Genomic DNA, 18,077 nt, shown 5'->3' with positions numbered 1-18,077 from the left:
GCTCTATAAGCCAGTTTAAAAGAAGGGAAAGCAAAGGCTGTATCCCCCAAACTCCTCCTGGTGATAAACCAGTCGCCTAGCAAACGTAAAGCTCTCTAGGAGAGCGAGAGAGCACTAGCTTATAAAACAACGGCTTCGAAGTAGCTAGGCCTAGTGTAAGCTCTGACGTTTAGGCGAACGAGGAGCAGCAGTTACAAAAAGATCCGGACAAAGATCCTTAAAAATCAGCATGATTTATTTAAAGTCCATAGAGGGCTAAGCAGCTTTAGGCTCCTCTCCGTCTGACAGAGTCCTCAAGGGAATATCAGTAGGAGGGGGAACAGCAACTTCCTCATCTGAAGGAACCTTGTCCGATAATAGCTGAGTCTCAAGCAAGGGAGAGACCTACCGTGGTGGCAATGCTTTACAAGCAGAGTCCACACATTTTGGTGCATTAGTAGCGAACCAGGACGCAACGTCATGTAACTGCTTGACAGTCTGTGAACTGTCAACAACAACAGATGCGAGAGACCAGGACGCAACGTCATGTAACTGCTTGACAGTCTGTGAACTGTCAACAACAACAGGTGCGTGAGGACGCACAGCGTCCACTCGAGACTGCTTTGACCGCCTAGACTGAGCAGTCAAAACAACTCTAGAATGCGGAGGTTGACGCTCAGCGTCAAAACAAGTCAACTCCGATTGTTAGCGAACGTCCTGAACGTCAACAGGAGCATCAGCAAGTGGCCTAACGTCCAAATGTGGCTGAAAATCCACACGAGACCGCATCGAGTGTGGTTCTAAACAACCTGACTGACGTGACTTAGCTACGCCAACGTCAACAGGACGCACAAAGGAACGTTAGGGTGGCTGAAACCCAGGATCTCGATGAGATAAACGGCTAGGCTCAACGGACTTATCGGCAGAATAGTCTTCCATAAGGGAGGCAAGCTTATTCCGCATGTCTTGCCGTACAACCCATTTAGGATCAACGGAAATGGTTGCAGTAAGAGACGAGGGTAACGTCTGTGACCGCAAAACCTTGCCAACAAAAAGACTCTCGGAGTCTGTGTTACGCTTTTGTTAGGCAGCGAGCAGTCTTCCGATGACTGCATAGGGTCAGAGCTGTCCTAATGGCTACAACCAGGACGCTGGACCTGTCCTGAAAGGACTGACTTTCGCTTAAGGGCCTCGAAACCTTGTTTCAGGTTTCTTATGCGAAAAGCCTTCGGATGACGAGGAGAAAATCGTCTCTCTCGCCTTATGGTAGGGGTGATCTTGGTAAGATACACCCGATACCATAGAGGGAACGTCTGTTCGCTGATCAAGGCCTCTCAAACCCATAAGTCGTACGACATTACTTCTCCCCTGGGCTTGGGAGCTTGCAAGAGGTCCCGGACTAGGCGAACGACAGGCACGAACAGACGAACCCTCGGTCGCAACACTGATAACACTTTGCGCAATATCACTTTATCACTACGATTTTCTGTTTTGCACTTATTTCACTGAAATCGAAACTTTTACTGATTTCTACCTGAAGCACGCAATTCTACCCTCATCAAAAGGTAGTAATTGCGAAATCAGTCGTATAATGCAAGCACATTAATACCAGCAAAAAACAGTAAACATATTTTAAGATAAAAAATTCAGTGGTTGGGGAAGAGACTAAACACTAGTTCATTCAAAACTACGTTTTCAATCTCTCACCGTACATTGCCTGGGGACGAGAATAAAAAACTAAAAACGTTTTATCCTTTCTCCCCGTACAGAGACTAGGGACGAGAGTAACTCGAGAACAACGTTACCCGCTTGAACGGAACGTTTTCTCTCCTCTCTCTCCCTCCGTCTCTATCTTTCTCTCTCTCTCTCTCTTGATTTCGCACCTAAGAGAAGAGCCCACTTACGTTTCGTCAAAAAAACATGTTATTTGACCAAAGGAAAAAACTGAAAGGTTTTTCAATTAAAAAGTTCCTTCAAAATAGAATTTAAAACATTTAAGCTTTGAAAGAAGAATGAACAAAACGTCAGAATCGATTTACTCTTTCTGCAAAGTGAAACCGTGATACTCTCTCTCTCTATCGTAACGATAGAGCACAAACTGCGTAGCATAAATAAACTAAACGTTAGTTCATCTTTGAAACAGTACGAAGACTATTCAAAGAAAATCTTTCATAAAATATCTATTAAAAAATATTCATTTAAAAAGTTTTAAATCATTAGCTCTTTAAAAGCTATTTACGATTGAAAGGGCTCAACGTTGTTTAACTTCGGTTTCCAAGTTAGGACCGCCTACTCTCAGGAAAGGTCGCATATAAACAAAACATTAAAATTTATTTTTATGTTTATTATAAATGGAAAGTTAATCGAAGAGGCCTAATAAAGGCGGTGAGATATAAAATATATAGAGGAAAATCTATAATTAATTTATGACGTGATAAGATAATTCCTAAAAGCCTAAACACACTTCCGTCTAAGGGAAGGGTCGGCCATTTAAAAGTCAAAGAAAGTCCATACTCTCTTTGTCATCAAAAATTAAATCTATCCAAAAACGAGTTCAAGGATTTATTTGAAGAAAAACACCTGTACTGCGAAAGCTCAAACCAAATTAAAGTACTTCACCAAATATGATGGGAAAAACTCCAGGTTCAGCAGCGAGTAAAAGTACGTCTTGTCGACACGTCGACAGAGAAGAAATTGAAGGTTTTGTTTACATCTGAGAGTGGTATCTGGCCGACAGTTGGCGCTGGTGGGCACACCCGCAACCTGCATAGCGATCGCTCGCGAGTTTTTTATGTATGTGTCTGTCGAGCAACAGAGTTGCAGCTATTATATATTCACCGGCTAAGTTAAATATTTAAAATATTAGTTATAATACTAGAACTGTTTGTAAAAATACCAGCACCACTGACACTAGTACTACAACTACAAAAAGAAGTATTAAAACTGTTGGTGCCAACAGCAAATGCTGTGGTATCAACACCAATAAGTATGCCACAAAGCAATTGTCTGAAACAATAACACAAACAGCATATCCACTAGGATATATATATATATATATATATATATATATATATATATATATATATATATATATATATATATATATATATATATATATATATATATGTATATATATATAGATAGATAGATAGATAGATAGATAGATATATAAGTTATTGTCAGCACAGCAGATTCTGGAAGTAGAAATTTGTGAAAATTAAGACTCCACCGGTTTATTAGCATAATGAGTCATAGGTGTCTCAAAGAACGCTAATAATATGCAACAAAGGCGCAGTTCATAATGTGAGATACATTACAGTTGATGAGCAATGCAAAGAGAAAAAACATATCTTTCAGGGATAAAATGAGCAAAACTAAGAAAATCAACATTATCATAAGAACTAGAGCTCAAAGCCTTACCTTTTATAGGGTGAGTCTCTAAAACCTTAGATGGGTCACTTGAATCATAAATTAAATACTTTACGTGCAAAAGGTTTTAAAATACTAAAAACTTCATCTTGCACTTGACACAAATGATTAGTGAATTCTGATCTCACTTATACCATGACTGATTAAATTTATCAACATAAAAAATTTTATATTCACATTCGATAACTATTCCCTGGTCTACCTCTGACATGCGTGAGCTAACCTGGGGTCCTACAGAAAGAAAAACAAATATCCTAGTCCAAATTACAAGGACTTAATTTCTCTTCTTACTTCTAGCATCTCTGTTCTTCCTTCTCTTACTTTCGAGTATAAGAAACTACCATTTTATCACAGCTCCTCTGCAAGATACATCTGCTTTCTTGAATTTTGATACTTCTTTACAGCAAACTTTGGAGAGATGCGGTAACAATGCTACAACTATGTACCAAGAGAATGATACAAATGTTTCTATATCCCTAACTCTAAAGACTATGGTGTTTCTTTTAAATTGTCTGCCAAAAAACAATTGACTGGTTTTATTTTAATATCTTATCATCTAATTCATTCATCCCATAAAGACAGCCTTTATACCAAAGATGACAGGTTTTCAAATAGCCATGGAAAGAAAAGGCTACATTTGATTGTTTCTTAGCAGCAAGGTTTTTTGGCAGTTTCACTGGCATCTCAGGAGAGCTTTCTTTTTACACTAAAATTAAACCATAATAGTGTAAGTCACAGAAACATCCAAAATTTTAACATACAAATAAATTCCGGTTACTAATAAAACAGTAGTTATTGGGAGGCTAAATAATAAGTATTAATGCGTACTGTATGTTAATTCCTATTGCTTATGATAAGAAAATATCTAATGCTAAACTGCCAAGATATATTCAGATTCTTTCTTTCTAAGTTCCATACAGTATTTGCATCTAAAGTACAGTATGAAATATACACTGCATTAAAAATAACTTCTTACCTCCACAGGAGTTCCAGCTTCTTTACCTTCTTCGGCATTCTTGTCATAAGGTTCCCGATGGACTTTAAGCTGGGTTGTATCTCCTGCACCAAAGTAGGCATACCAGAATGTTAAACAGATTGGTTCATTATCAGCTGACTTATCCATTGGTGGCGACATGAAGGTCAGAGTTTGAGGGCGTGCATTTTGATTGAATACATCGAAGTAGGCGTAACCAACTGTGTCAAAGAACAATAAAATTAAATTTATTATATAAACATAGCACCAAGAGACCAAAAACCTCATCCAAGAATGAGCGATGCACCAACCTCAAAAATCTCTTACTCTCTTTGCATTACATAACATTTCTTCCAAAATATAATCCCTTGCCAACAAAATTTTAATAGAATCCCCAAATACATTCTTGTGATCCTTTTGAAAAGCAGTTGAGCAAACAAAGCAAGAGATCAGTGGTAGGAAGAATAGAGTCACATAAAAAGATTTCCCTTATCGATATCTAATATTGAGTGGAACAAAAATAACTTATTTAACTTTGTCTCAAGTACCAGCTATTGTACTCTTGATCATTGCTGAGATAGGTGAAAATATGAATCCTGGTTTACTAGTATTATACACATAGAATTACAATAATTTACATAAAAATAGATCAAATAACAAGGGTGGTGATGAAGCTCCCTGTGACTTACAAAACAAAACCTATTAAAGAGAACTGGATAAAATTAGAAAATATTAGAGTAAAAAGATATATGAAAAAATAACGATAAAAAAAGTTATGAGTAGTCTTTATACCCGTATGATTTTTATTATGTGAGAGATTAAAGTACATTATTCATAGAAAAACATTAAAGAAATACCTGGGCCACTGAAAGTATGGTCTGGCAAGTTGGCTGGACGTCTTGAGATGGAAGCAGTGGTCCACCTAAAATCAACGTCGGTTGTCGTGTTTGTCCATTGACAGACACTACGCTGGAAGTCACAGTCAATGGCCATTGTTGTAGCTTTCATAGGCATTGCTGAAAAAATTATGGGGATAGTTATTGATACTGTAGGCTAATATTAGTTAAAAGATGTTTGACAAACTATTTTCAATAAGAAATTGTAGTTTTCTTCCTCACATAAATGTTTTCATTAAAATAGAAGTTCACTGGTCTTTCCTTGAAAGTTATTAAGATATTCATAATGTTTTTTTCTTTTATACAAAAATACCAATATTTCCAATACTCTTACTGTTTTTAAGGCATAAATATCTAAACCTTATTAAACAAGGAGAGTATAGTCTTAAAAAACCAACCACAATACTGTACTTATATTGGGAATAAAGACAGAATATTTCTAACATAGCCCAAAAAAGCTCTGGAGATTATCAATTGGACATAAAAGCAAATATAACTCCAAATGTATTACTACAGTATTGTAACAGTGACTTTTTTGAGCAAAAGCTATTCATCTCATTTGTATCATGATTCTTGAAACAAAAAAAGCAGAGTACTGTACTGTACAAGAATTGTATGAAAAGCAACAATATTTTGTCTGGTATCCCTCTTGGTTAACATTCCCAACCACAAGCATGAGGTTAATGTTTGGTATAGGCTCTTATTTACACAGGGATTGTCTTAACACTAAAAAATTGAGGGGCTTATCCTTTACCATCGTGTATCAGGCAAAAGGCTTGTTAATCTACAACATCTATGATAATAATCTCAAAGGATATGTGGTGCTTGGCAGATTCAAATTGGAGTTCTTCCAACTACAGAAAAATACACTGAACTAATTGATACCTTCTTGAAAACTAATTGATACCTCAAAATAAAATTAGAATCCCTTGAACTCTGGTGAATTTCTCACGAGTCAACTTCAAGAGGAATAAAATGCTCCAATGGAGGAGAGCGGGAATCAACAAAATCTAAGTAAAGTATTACACATATTGGTAAAAATTTTAAAGGATACACAGATAAAATGAGTCAGTCAATGGAGGCTCGCTCTCTCTCTCTCTCTCTCTCTCTCTCTCTCTCTCTCTCTCTCTCTCTCTCTCTCTCTCTCTCTCTCTCTCTCTCAACGATCTTCCAAAATCAGCTTTTTTATATTCCTGATTTGCGTATCATTGACTTAGGAAGACCGTGACCATTACTGGCAGAATGATTCAGTAAAAATCATTCGATAAGGACAAAGGTGAGCATGGTTAAGATATAAAGATACTTTTTCTTGCAAAGTTGTAATTTAAACAAGTCATTAAAAGATAGCCCATGAAATGCTTCTCTAATGCTAAGCTCATGTCTAAATAGGACTGATCAAAATTAGACATTTGCAAAGATTGTCTAATTCAATGACACCTTTTCAAAACTGTAGATCAAGCAAGCAGTTTCTATTTAAGCCTCAAACACAAGGCTTATGTTATTCTTGCTTTGAACTTATTAAACAGGGTCTTACAGAGGCAAGCACTGTTATGTATTTTTCTGTTCACTTTCAACTCTAAGATATCTTACCTAGTTTGTTCCTTAGCATAGACCTTTGATATAACTTATTCGATCATGAATACATTTATAAAAACAACACAGCCTCTCAGTCATAATACACACTTGCCATTGACTTAATTTTGCATAAACTAGCCACTCACCTCTTCATATACTCCCGAATCCTGTAGGACTACTATGAGTTATTACATGTTCAAAAACCTTCAGCTATTTGTTAACTTCTATCATCACAATATACCTTTTATAATTTTTCACCTCATTTAACAAGTGCCGTGTCATTTGCCTTTTTAGGACACATGTATGCCATAAATGAGCATTTCCCTTTACTCGTGACTATTTTTATTTCTTGTCATTCATTATGAACTTTCTTTTGTATATCAAGTACTTAGCATTTGAAACACAACATTTCAATACCGTCCTCAACCATCATTTCCAATTAAAAGGAAACAGTAATTTATTTAATTCGCTCTTTAAGAATAACTCCCCTATCTTAGTAAATACCTTTAGAGTACTTTGTAATTAAATTGTATTTGGTGAAGCATAATATTTCCATATGAAGTCCATTAAAATATTAAAAAATCCTATTTATGGTGGTATTTTTTCTTGCCTTCTTATATAATCAGCAGTTACATCACAGAACATCACATCCACTGGCCTCTATTATACTGGCAAAAAGTTTACCTTTCTTTAATGGGTACCTTTAACCCTCCTTGTTCATTAACACTCAGTAAACTCAAGAAATACTTTTAAGATTCATACTAAACTGCATTTCAATGTTACATGCTGACAGTCTTGCATTTCTAATTTACTTTTCAGAATTAATAATATTCATAATTAAGCAAAAAAATAACCTACTAAACAATAACGTTAATAATTAGGCTATATAATGTAACAAATTACAATTGACAACTTACTTGAGCAGTCACCCATGAAGAGAGTAATATCATCTAGAGCCATGTATCCATTGCCTCGACTGCTTCCCCACATTCCCTCAAATGCCAGCTGTAAGATAAAAATTTACCATGTAAGGAAAGCAGCCCTGGATGAAGATCTTGTCCTCAGAGTCATACAGTACTGGAAGGCTTTCAGTACTCCACACTTCTCTCGTGCCCAAAAAATGTTCAATGTTGTGAAGCCACAGATGGTGAATGCCTCCTGGTAATACCTGTGGCTCGAGTGAGTGAAGGACTTCGCTAAGTTCAGTCCTGATGATGTAATCAAACATTAGTTAAGATCATGGCCTTGGTACAGAAAGTGAGAGCTGAGGGCTTCTCGGAAGTGGCTGAAGATGACATTTAAGAGTTGTTTGATGAGCATCATATGGAGCTGACCAAGGAGGACCTTGCTGAATTAGACAGTTCAGCAAGTGAAAATGGGGAAGAAAAGAACTATAAAATTGACTACGGGGATCAAGGCATTTCACTCCAGAAGTTGGGGAAGATATCAAAGATGCTGGAGAACTTGAAGATGTGGCATATAGCATAGACCATTCAATGGTCCATGCCCTTAAATCCATGTGTACCAAGGATTAGGATTCTACCCCATACAAGTGCATAATAGAGAAGATGAATCAAAAGCAGCTGCCCATAACCAAGTTTTTCAGCCCTCAAAGCAAATGACCACCTCCTCATCCAGCTGCAAAATTACCGCCCCCTTGGAACCCCTTTCCGGTGATCACCTATGAGGAATGAGTTATTTCACCTGAGCTAATGAAGCTGTACTGTAGTAAGAGTACTGTGCATATTACAATAACATAAACTATAGTATTAGAAAGTGATATGTGTTATTAAACATCTTTTGGGTGGGGAGTTAACTCCACATAAGCAGTGATTACTTTCGAGTGATGAGTCGTCTTACCTTATGTACCATACTGTAGTAGTGTTAGTAATGTAAACTACAGAACAGTGAATGAACTATGGGGAAATAATTTAGTGAGGCATATAGGGTATTAGTCAATCACTTGGTGAGGGTAGTGATGAGTTATCTGACCTCAGGTACCAAATTTTCTTGATTTTTCTTGTTTTGCTGTGGTCTCTGTTACCTAACAATCAATCGCCCCCTCTAACCTCTGATGGGTGACTGTATTTAGATGTCAAATTACCACACACACACAAAATTGATTTTAAGCTGCCTTGCAGTATACAGTACCAACGTAATTCAAGATATTAAACAGGCGTAAACTGCACCTAGAATTTTAAATTGCACTTCCCATAAAAAAGATTTAATGTTAAAAAAAAATCTATCTAACTTCTAGGCTAACAATAGCAATAACAAAATGGAATGTTTTCATTCTTCCTAATTACAGATCAATCCTCTTATACAATCATTTTTATGTCACACCTGCCAATTTCGAAAGGAACTTTAAAAATTGTGTAAACATACCTGGAAGTCCTTCTCGCTCTTGACCTTTGCTTGCCCATAAAGCCAATTGGGACCTTGGTGATTTTTCAGAGACCAAACTGGTTCCAGAACTGGTACTTGCTGATCATTGATGTACTGCATGTATAGAGTCAATGATCCTAGAGAAGGTCCTGCTGGATCAATAAATGGCTCATACATAAAGTACCTGGAGGGAAAAATGTTAATTTCATTTACAATAAGGAATATATAGTACAGAGAAACAGAAATAGTGATAGTGTTAGAATTTATACCCCAACATAACACAATTGTTGATTTTGCTTCAGATTAAATCACATATTTGGTATACTGTACAGTAGATAGAGTAAATATGTTTTACAGAAATTGAGAGCAAATTGGTGTTGTATACTTCAAACAAATAATGAATGATTGATACCTATAAGCGATTGTTTTGATCACCACAAATGATGTTTGCAAAACAAATACATTATGAAGAAAGAACTACCGTAGTCAATTACTACTTGTTTTCACACTCCCCGCAAAAACTTGTGAATTTCAAGCACACTACTTACCAGAATGCAATGCACATTGCTTCTTCCTTCTTGGGAATAGAAGCAGAGACTAGCCATGCTCGATCACCGCCTCTTTGAACAGATCCTCGTGGAAGTACCATATAAAATCCTGTGAAAGGTGTACATAATCATTAATAAATTGACACAAAAAAGGTCTGACCTTTACTTGTAAGGATGAACATTCTGGATATAAAAACTTTCAATTAATTAAATTCATTAAGAACCTTGACCATAATGTCTGGCATCATCCACCTTCGTTTGAGACGCATTTCGTGAATACATCATATGGCTGGTTATGATACTATACTTTACAACTTTCAATATAGACACCTGAGTTAAGATATTATTTTGCTAACCTCTTTACCTGTCTAATTCTCCTTCAAATATACGTTGTTAAAACTTATTGAATAATATTTGGTTTAGGTCTTGTTTAAGCCAAAATGCATTCTAGAAGCAGGCCATATAATGTACAGCATACTGTTCCTCAACATACAAAAATTTTACTCCAATTAATTTTTTTCAGCAATATGTTCCAAAATAGAAATATGGAATAACTTTTATATATTCCATTAAAAACTGAATTTCTTTAAACCTGGTAGGAAACACCTAACCATTGTACCATGAGAATTGTATTGGGAAAAGACAAAAAGGAAAGGATAGATGCAATTGGACAACTCACACTATGCCTACCTTTATCTTATCAAATACATTTGGTATTATATCAGTTTTGGATAACAAATTAAAACTATGAAATAAGGCATCAACTTATCAAACCGTTGAAACTAGAGAATAATGTACATTAACCATTATCAGAAGCAGACTTTTCTCAGCTTGAATTTTGGTTAAAATACACTCAAAATATCTAATTAATGATTTCCAAACATTTGAAAATGTACCAAATGAAAGAGCATGAGAGCACACTCTTGTCAGTGCAGGAAAAGGTTATGGAAGCAACCCAATGCATAGAGAAACATGTATAAAATGTATTCAATGAACCTATTGCCATCTCAATACAATACTGTACTTGTGTATGTGACATATTTTAAATAATGTGAAGCCAATCTCTCTCTCTCTCTCTCTCTCTCTCTCTCTCTCTCTCTCTCTCTCTCTCTCTCTCTCTCTCTCTCTCTCTCTCTAATTTCACAACATGTTTTGGATATCGATGTGGTAAATTTGACACTTTATTCATAACAAGTACATACAAACTATGTGTCATAAATGTCTTCTGTTAGATAAAATAAAGTACACATACAGTACTTTAATACTGTACTGTATAATCAATTACAGGAAAAAAATATTTAAGATTATATGTACACAAAAAATATTTTACAAATGTATTTGTTTTACAACAAATATAAAACAGTCAGGTATAAAGAACTGAGCTGTAATTTCAAAGACTGTTAAAACTAACCTTATGGCACTAGAGTAGGTAGGCAGTTTGCCCTCCATTCATTATCAGTTTGCATTGATATTACAATCAATTTTACTGTTGAATGATTTTGTAGCCATACAGAAGGATGGCCAGATCTTGTGTATGAAAGAACCTTTCATTTATTACTGGTTTTTACACAAACTTCTGAACAACCTGAATACTGTATAGTAAACTCTACCAATAATGGGCCTCTAGTTAGTAGATTACTCTAATAACAGAATACATGGACCAAGGCAAATTTGGTTAACCTATAACTGTACTGTACTTACCAAAACTGATTTAGTCAACATGGGCAGGAGTACGTGCTATTTAGCTGTGCATTACTGAGAGAAGTCAAGATGCAATGCTACTTAGCAATATATGTGTGGGGGTTATGAGGGAGATGAAGTGGTTTACTCAAGTGCTGTACATTTTTTTTGTGATTTCATTTGCCATACCTCTTGGTTTCTAGCCTCCTAAGTAATTGCTATCTAACTTGTGACTATCAGTAATTTTAATCTTTATTGCTCCTTACAGTATAGCACTACTGTACTTAATCTTGTATATCCATTGAGACTGGTGTGCATTTGTTTAGGTTCTGGAATCTTTGGTAGGCCAAAAAGGATATTTTGAATTAAAATTTTCCCTTTACACTGTAAAATATCTAACACATTTCTGAAATATCCCCTTCGGGTGAAGATTCAGTCATGTCCTACCTATTTTCTCTAAAGCTGTGCTCACTTTTATGGAACAGGATGACTTTTATTACAATGTTGGAACTGTTTTTTTTTTTTCTTGAAGGTAAACAAGGAAAATGAATCCCTTCTTTGATATGAACTGAAAAGCCACTCATCAATAAAAAAATATAATGTTAAATATTAATTTTATTATTATACTTTCATAATAAAAATGTCAGAACTGTATGTAAAGATTACATATTACAGTATAATATCTGCCCTTCTCTGTTATACCTGTTCATCCACCTACCTATAAAAAGGATGTGTTGTTCCTCAACGTGTCTGTTTAATCAAAAAGCTTTGTTTTTTAAGTTTTTACTCAACTTCCTAGAAGCAAGTCAGTTCTAATTCCTATATAACATCAAAATATTCCTTCAATAACCAGATAAAATATCTAAAATTAATAATACAAACATCAAACTACCTTGATCTGAAGAAAATAGGATCAGTGCAAAGTGATGAGCAATAGACATGCAAGTGCTTCAACTGTGAAACTGGTGTGAATCACTTGCCAGGGTCTTGTGCAGCTACGTCTTGCAGTGGTGTCCCTATGTTATCGGGAGAAACCCGTTAGTTCAGTTGATTGTCTTAGTTGGATTATTATCACTATTATTATCATTATCATTATTATTACTCTTATTTTTACTCTCATAAAGAAGACTAACCAGATCACCGAATGAGAATTCAACTTCCAAAAGTCTGATCTAAAGTATTTCAGCTAAATGAGAGGGCAAGCATTGGAGAAAACAAAAAAAAAAGCTATTACAATAGTTAGCTTCATGTGGAGAGTGAAGGGAATAAAAGCAAGGCAGCCAGAGGTCAAAGGGACTCCTTATAGTATGCCATAGAAGTTACCTGCATGCTGTAGTCTGAACTTTCCTTAAGAAGTGTCGTAATTAGACGGCTAAATTGAAGAAGTAAGAGTCGAGTCATTCAGTTGTGCGTTATGTTTTCTTTACAGTTCTCATATTGCAAACAAAACTGTGCAGGACTAGACCTGTGATTTCAACAAGGCAACTACATAATTTAGTATTTCCCATAGCAAAAGCATTCTACCCTAGCAATTATACTGCTGAAGGTTATAAGCATAACTGCATTTACAAAATATAATTTACCTCAACACTGCAAACTATAACCATAATATGTTAGATAGTTACTGTTAAGTAAAGTACAAATTTATACCCATGATAACATGAAATTAAAAGTGAAGATGTACAGTTATTAGTACTGTAGTTAGTTAAAATTCTGGAAGCATTAGCTTGACATCTAATTATGAAATTTTATTTGAAAATGTTGGTAATAAATCAGCAGTTAAATAATAAAAAGGGCAAAATATAAAAAGATTATCTGTAATGAAGTTATGGCAATTCCTGTAAAATCATAAAACTCTAAAGGCAATAAGATTAGCAAAAGAAAAGTCGGTATGAGCAGCAAGGCTACCGAAAATGTAATTTCACTTAAAGTGTCCATTTTCAACCTACTTTTATTAACCTTTAACACCCAAGAAAAAAAACAAGGTATCAACTAATGATACAAACCAACAAGTATGCTAAACATACATATGTGCCAGAGATGTAGTGGAAAAAACAATAACAATAAGGCTGTGAGATAATATGGAATTTAAAAATAAAACACATCTAAGGGATAATAAAAAATTTAACAAAATGGCAGCATTTTTTTCACAGGGTGCCACATGAAATTTGCCTAAAATAGCATATTCTATTGTCTGAAAATGGAAAGATATTTTTATTCACGCTTGGTTCCTTTCATACAGTAAATTAAGTTTTTCTTCTAAAAAGTAAGTGGCTAGCCATTCTCAAGATGTAGTCGTTTGTAAAGAAAAACAATTTTTAAATGCAAAAGGAATGAAAAAAGAAGTTAAGAACCCATTTGTAAAAACAAAAACAAAATTAAGAGTGAAAAAATAGAGAGAGAAATAACCATTCAATGACCTTAGAGGACAAATTGCATCCATAAAATTCCAAGATTGAAACATGGAAAGAACAGGTGGATACAGTATTTGGCTATTAACAGCCCTAGTTACAGTAATTTGTAATTTGTTTGTTCACACTCTACATGAGAAACTTGCAAGTTCAGATTTGTGTTTTTGCCATATGATCTGCTGTCAAGCCCTCTTATTTTTTTTTTTAGTTTTACAGTAATGGTACTTATTTTTTTTCTTTTTTTTACTGTAATGGTACAGAACAGCAAATAAATTCTTTCTAGCGCACGACCACAATTGTCTCTTTAGAGGGGAGATGATACTAAAGCATTAAAATATAGCATACAAATACAAGGGTAAGTAAAATCAAACTATACAGTGAAAGGATGTAAAACAAGTTCAATTATACAAACAAAGAAACTAATAATTGATATGACATCTTGCATCTACTGTACGACTACAGTATTACACAAGTGTTCCATTTATGAGTTTAGCTCTTTATTGTTATTACTCATTATGTTAAGGTTGTTTGTATGTGCTTATGCCATTACATGTTACACTTGAGCCAAATAAACCGGGAAATGAGTTACATTACTCACTATCTCTGGAAACAGTGAAAAAGTATTAACGCTTGGCTTTCATCCTCTTGCGAAGCTTACTCATTGTCAGGTTAGTTGTAGAAAGGAAGTTTAGTATGTTGTCAATATGCTTTATATTAGTATTGTTTTCGGAAGAGAAATTCTGCAATATTGGTTGTTTATTCCTATATCTAATAACATAAAAAAGGATCTGACTAATTTCCTTTCTAAAAATATTAAAACCTCTTCACACATATTAAGCCTAATCTGAAAAGAAAAATTGATAAACAAACTTCTTACCTCTTATCAAGGTGGTCACCCACAGATTGTGACTTTTAATGCTGATAGTCTTTTATACATCCATGACAAATTTAGTGATACAATAACTGCAGTCTGAGTAAATGACATGTTGTATATACTATGACCTCTTTCCTTTAAAAACTTTTGACAGCAGAGCATGTTGAAAACTCATTCAACATTGTGAGACAGAAATGGTCTCAGCACACTTCAAGAACGGCAAAAAAATTACCAAGCATAAGTAAATTACAACTGCACAGGCATATTGGAACAAGAGTTGCTCACCCTATACAGGCAAGTACATATGCATACCAGAACCCAGTCAAAATGACATAAATGCAAAACATGAATATAAAAAAATGTGCACTGAAAAAAATGAGTAATTTCCAGATTTCAAGTCCAAAGTCTAATCAACCTTAGAAATGTTGAATCTGTTCATGGTAAAATAACCAAAATTTTAAAATGAACATCTCATGTAAAATCAGCTTTTTGGGCCCTGATAACTTATCCAGGATGCTTTCTATGTGGTTTAAGGGTTAGACAACTAATATTAAAGTAATGAGAAAAATTGAATATTAAAAATAATAAAAAGAATCTTTATGAAAAATATATAGGGCAAAGAAAATATCTGTCCTGAATATTGACAGACATAGACTAGTTTGTGGCACTGGGCCATTTATATAATTCTCCCTAAAAACTATTTTTGAACAACTTATAGTATTTGTGCAAGAATATAAGGTTTAATGGCACTTTTATCTAATATCTATATGAAAATAGACAAATAATTTTTTTTTTAATAACCAATGACAAGGAGATATTTTATTATTCCATTTGACAGATACTTTGAGAATTCCATTTATACTTTACAGTAATTTACCAGGGAGAATAAGCTATATAGTAATACCGATCTTTATGTTGGTTCAACACATCGGTTCCGTTTTGTCGCTCTCCTTAAATATCAAATACAAATATAAAATCCGACATATGTCATTATTTCCTACTTTACGTTAGTCTCTGATTCATAAAATAACAAGTAAGTACTATTCTTTACATGGAAACCTATCAATGTAAGTATCTGGTTTCTATAAAATGATAGAAGGTTGTAAGTACTTTTCATGTGCAGAGCATCTACAGGGAACAAAAAAGTCCCATTTCTGTGCTCGACCTGTGTCGCTCCATGAAATACTCCTTATTACCATTTCTAGGATATAAATACTGCTAAATATACCAGAGAAAAAGTTGCATGGAATGCCAGGAATAAACCCAGCTCACTCACTATTATGGGGTGTCGGTATAATAACTGGGGCGTGTTAGAACCACTACCCGAGGTCCCTTACCAATTAGACCTCTCCTTCCTCAATATTCCCCGATACTACGAGGTGCTGTTCTACATCCAACTACTGCCCGCTACTACGACTACCCCCTCCCCCAACCCCTACCACTACCCACGCTTCTTCCCTCATTCCTTTTCTAGCACCAGTGGTAGCCAAACATGTGAGTGAAAATCCGACCTATGCAGAAAATTGACTCAAGTATAATCTCTTGGAACAAATGAACGATTCAAGGCAAGGTTTTACTTTACATTGGTCTTAATATCGATTTAGCACTATGAAACTATATATATAAATACCTTTGATTAAGTTTAGATGTAAAAATCTAAAATAAAATATTTTAAACTTCACATCTTTACTCACGTGTATTAAGTGTTCACCACTAGTAAACTCATATTTGCAACATTGCATTAAAAAAATGGTTGAAATTCAACACCAAAACACTTGAAGTTTGACAATTGTTAATATCTTCGGGAAAATCCTTCTACCTCAGAAGGTTAGCTTTTGTCTAAATATCTGAGTTAACTTTTATTTGTCTCTTAAGCAAGCCTGCCTTGCTTAAGAGGAGTCTACAAATATCTAGTGCAATATATCAGTTCTTGGCTTGTGGAGGTTAAGGAAAATAGTGTATGAATAGGAAGTAAATTCATTTATAGAAGATACTTGCTCAAATAAAATACCCACTAATAAACTAAAATATAATCTATAACATGTTTAAACTATTTCCATATTACCACCAAAATACTGTATACCATTACACGATAATATTCAGAGTGTATTTAACATATATATAAAAGGTAGATTACCATATACCATCTTTTATATATTTCAAAGGCATGAAGTTATTTAGGCCTTTTAGGGCCTATATAGGTAATTCATTATCTGAAAAAATGGTAACACATAAGTTAAATCACAAGCATACGTGGTAAGAGTTTACCAATAAGAAAATAATATACAAAAAATCGGTAAGTAATAGATAACAAACATACTGTATTAAAAAGCCACTCATAGATTAGCAAGGAATTACGTGTCTCCTTAGACCTATCACAGTCACAGAACAAACTCTTCACAAGGGCGAACCTTGTAAAACAAGACTAGTATACTGTATACTTCTTTTAACATCACACAATATACACACACTCCTCTTAATTCCATTCAACATTTTCAAACTCTCCTATACTTTTTCTCAGCTAGCTTGCTTGAAATGTACAGTATGTAGCATCAATATCTTTTGGTATCAAACATTGTAAAGTATAGTGCAAAGGTAATATAAAATTCCATCTACGGAATGTCTGTCTAAATCCTTAAAAGACTCTTAATCATATTAGTGCTATTGTGGGCTTTCTCCACAATTAATCAACAGGCTGAAAAATGTTTTGGAAAAATTAATATGTAAAAAGCTGAGCTTATAACAACTCGAGATATCAGAACTAGATTGGCTTCCAGCTGCAGTACATGAATCATAACATTCAAAGATCGAAGGGGTCAATTAATTTCACCCAAACTTGTAAACAATTGCGATGCCACTCATTGGCTGAATCACTTTAAGTTTAGGTAAGAAAATTTCTGATTTTAGTACTTTTTTTAATTTTTCTCATAAATTTTAAATTACATTTTATGAAATGACTGACCAGTAAACAGGGTTAACTACTGTATTAAGTTTAGACTCTTCTGAACTCTATGCCCAACAAACAACAAACCACAAATTATGTGCTACACAATAAAAACAAACATAATTTCTCTCTTGGTTCTTTACAATACAGAAGCAATTGGATATGGAAATTAAGTAAGATATACTCTTGGCATAGGTTTAGGAGATTTCATCCCAATGATCAAAACTAAGAACTTCTTTTGGAGTTTAGGACTAACAGCAGTCAAAACAGGAAACAATAAATCAAGAAGGGGGAAGAGAATTCTATGGAGTCATACAGTAAAGAATTTGATAGACCATTTCACCTCAGAAAACCACCCTAAAGGACTTCTAATCTTTGAGGAA

The 18,077-nt window shown here is 34.6% G+C and overlaps 2 protein-coding genes across 2 annotated transcripts in view; one reads left to right on the top strand and one right to left on the bottom strand.

Moving 5' to 3' along the window:
* The window catches only part of LOC137641449 (MAM and LDL-receptor class A domain-containing protein 1-like), a 287,760-nt gene that overhangs the window by 79,468 nt on the left and 190,215 nt on the right, over positions 1-18,077 (top strand). The gene's annotated exons all lie outside the window — the stretch shown is intronic.
* Positions 1-18,077, bottom strand: part of LOC137640396 (MAM and LDL-receptor class A domain-containing protein 1-like) — a 64,836-nt gene that overhangs the window by 26,037 nt on the left and 20,722 nt on the right. Inside the window, exons 10-14 of the mRNA XM_068372960.1 lie at positions 9,786-9,894; positions 9,238-9,421; positions 7,770-7,857; positions 5,239-5,397; positions 4,385-4,602 (exon numbers count right to left, since the gene is read on the bottom strand). Coding sequence (XP_068229061.1) covers positions 4,385-4,602; positions 5,239-5,397; positions 7,770-7,857; positions 9,238-9,421; positions 9,786-9,894 — 758 coding nt within the window. The remainder of the gene's footprint in view (positions 1-4,384; positions 4,603-5,238; positions 5,398-7,769; positions 7,858-9,237; positions 9,422-9,785; positions 9,895-18,077) is intronic.

This window comes from Palaemon carinicauda, chromosome 5 (genome assembly GCF_036898095.1).
Source record: "Palaemon carinicauda isolate YSFRI2023 chromosome 5, ASM3689809v2, whole genome shotgun sequence".
In the NCBI taxonomy this organism is placed as follows: Eukaryota; Metazoa; Arthropoda; class Malacostraca; order Decapoda; family Palaemonidae; genus Palaemon; species Palaemon carinicauda.
Note: the sequence above shows the minus strand (reverse complement) of the source record. Positions and strands in the feature narration are given on the sequence as shown.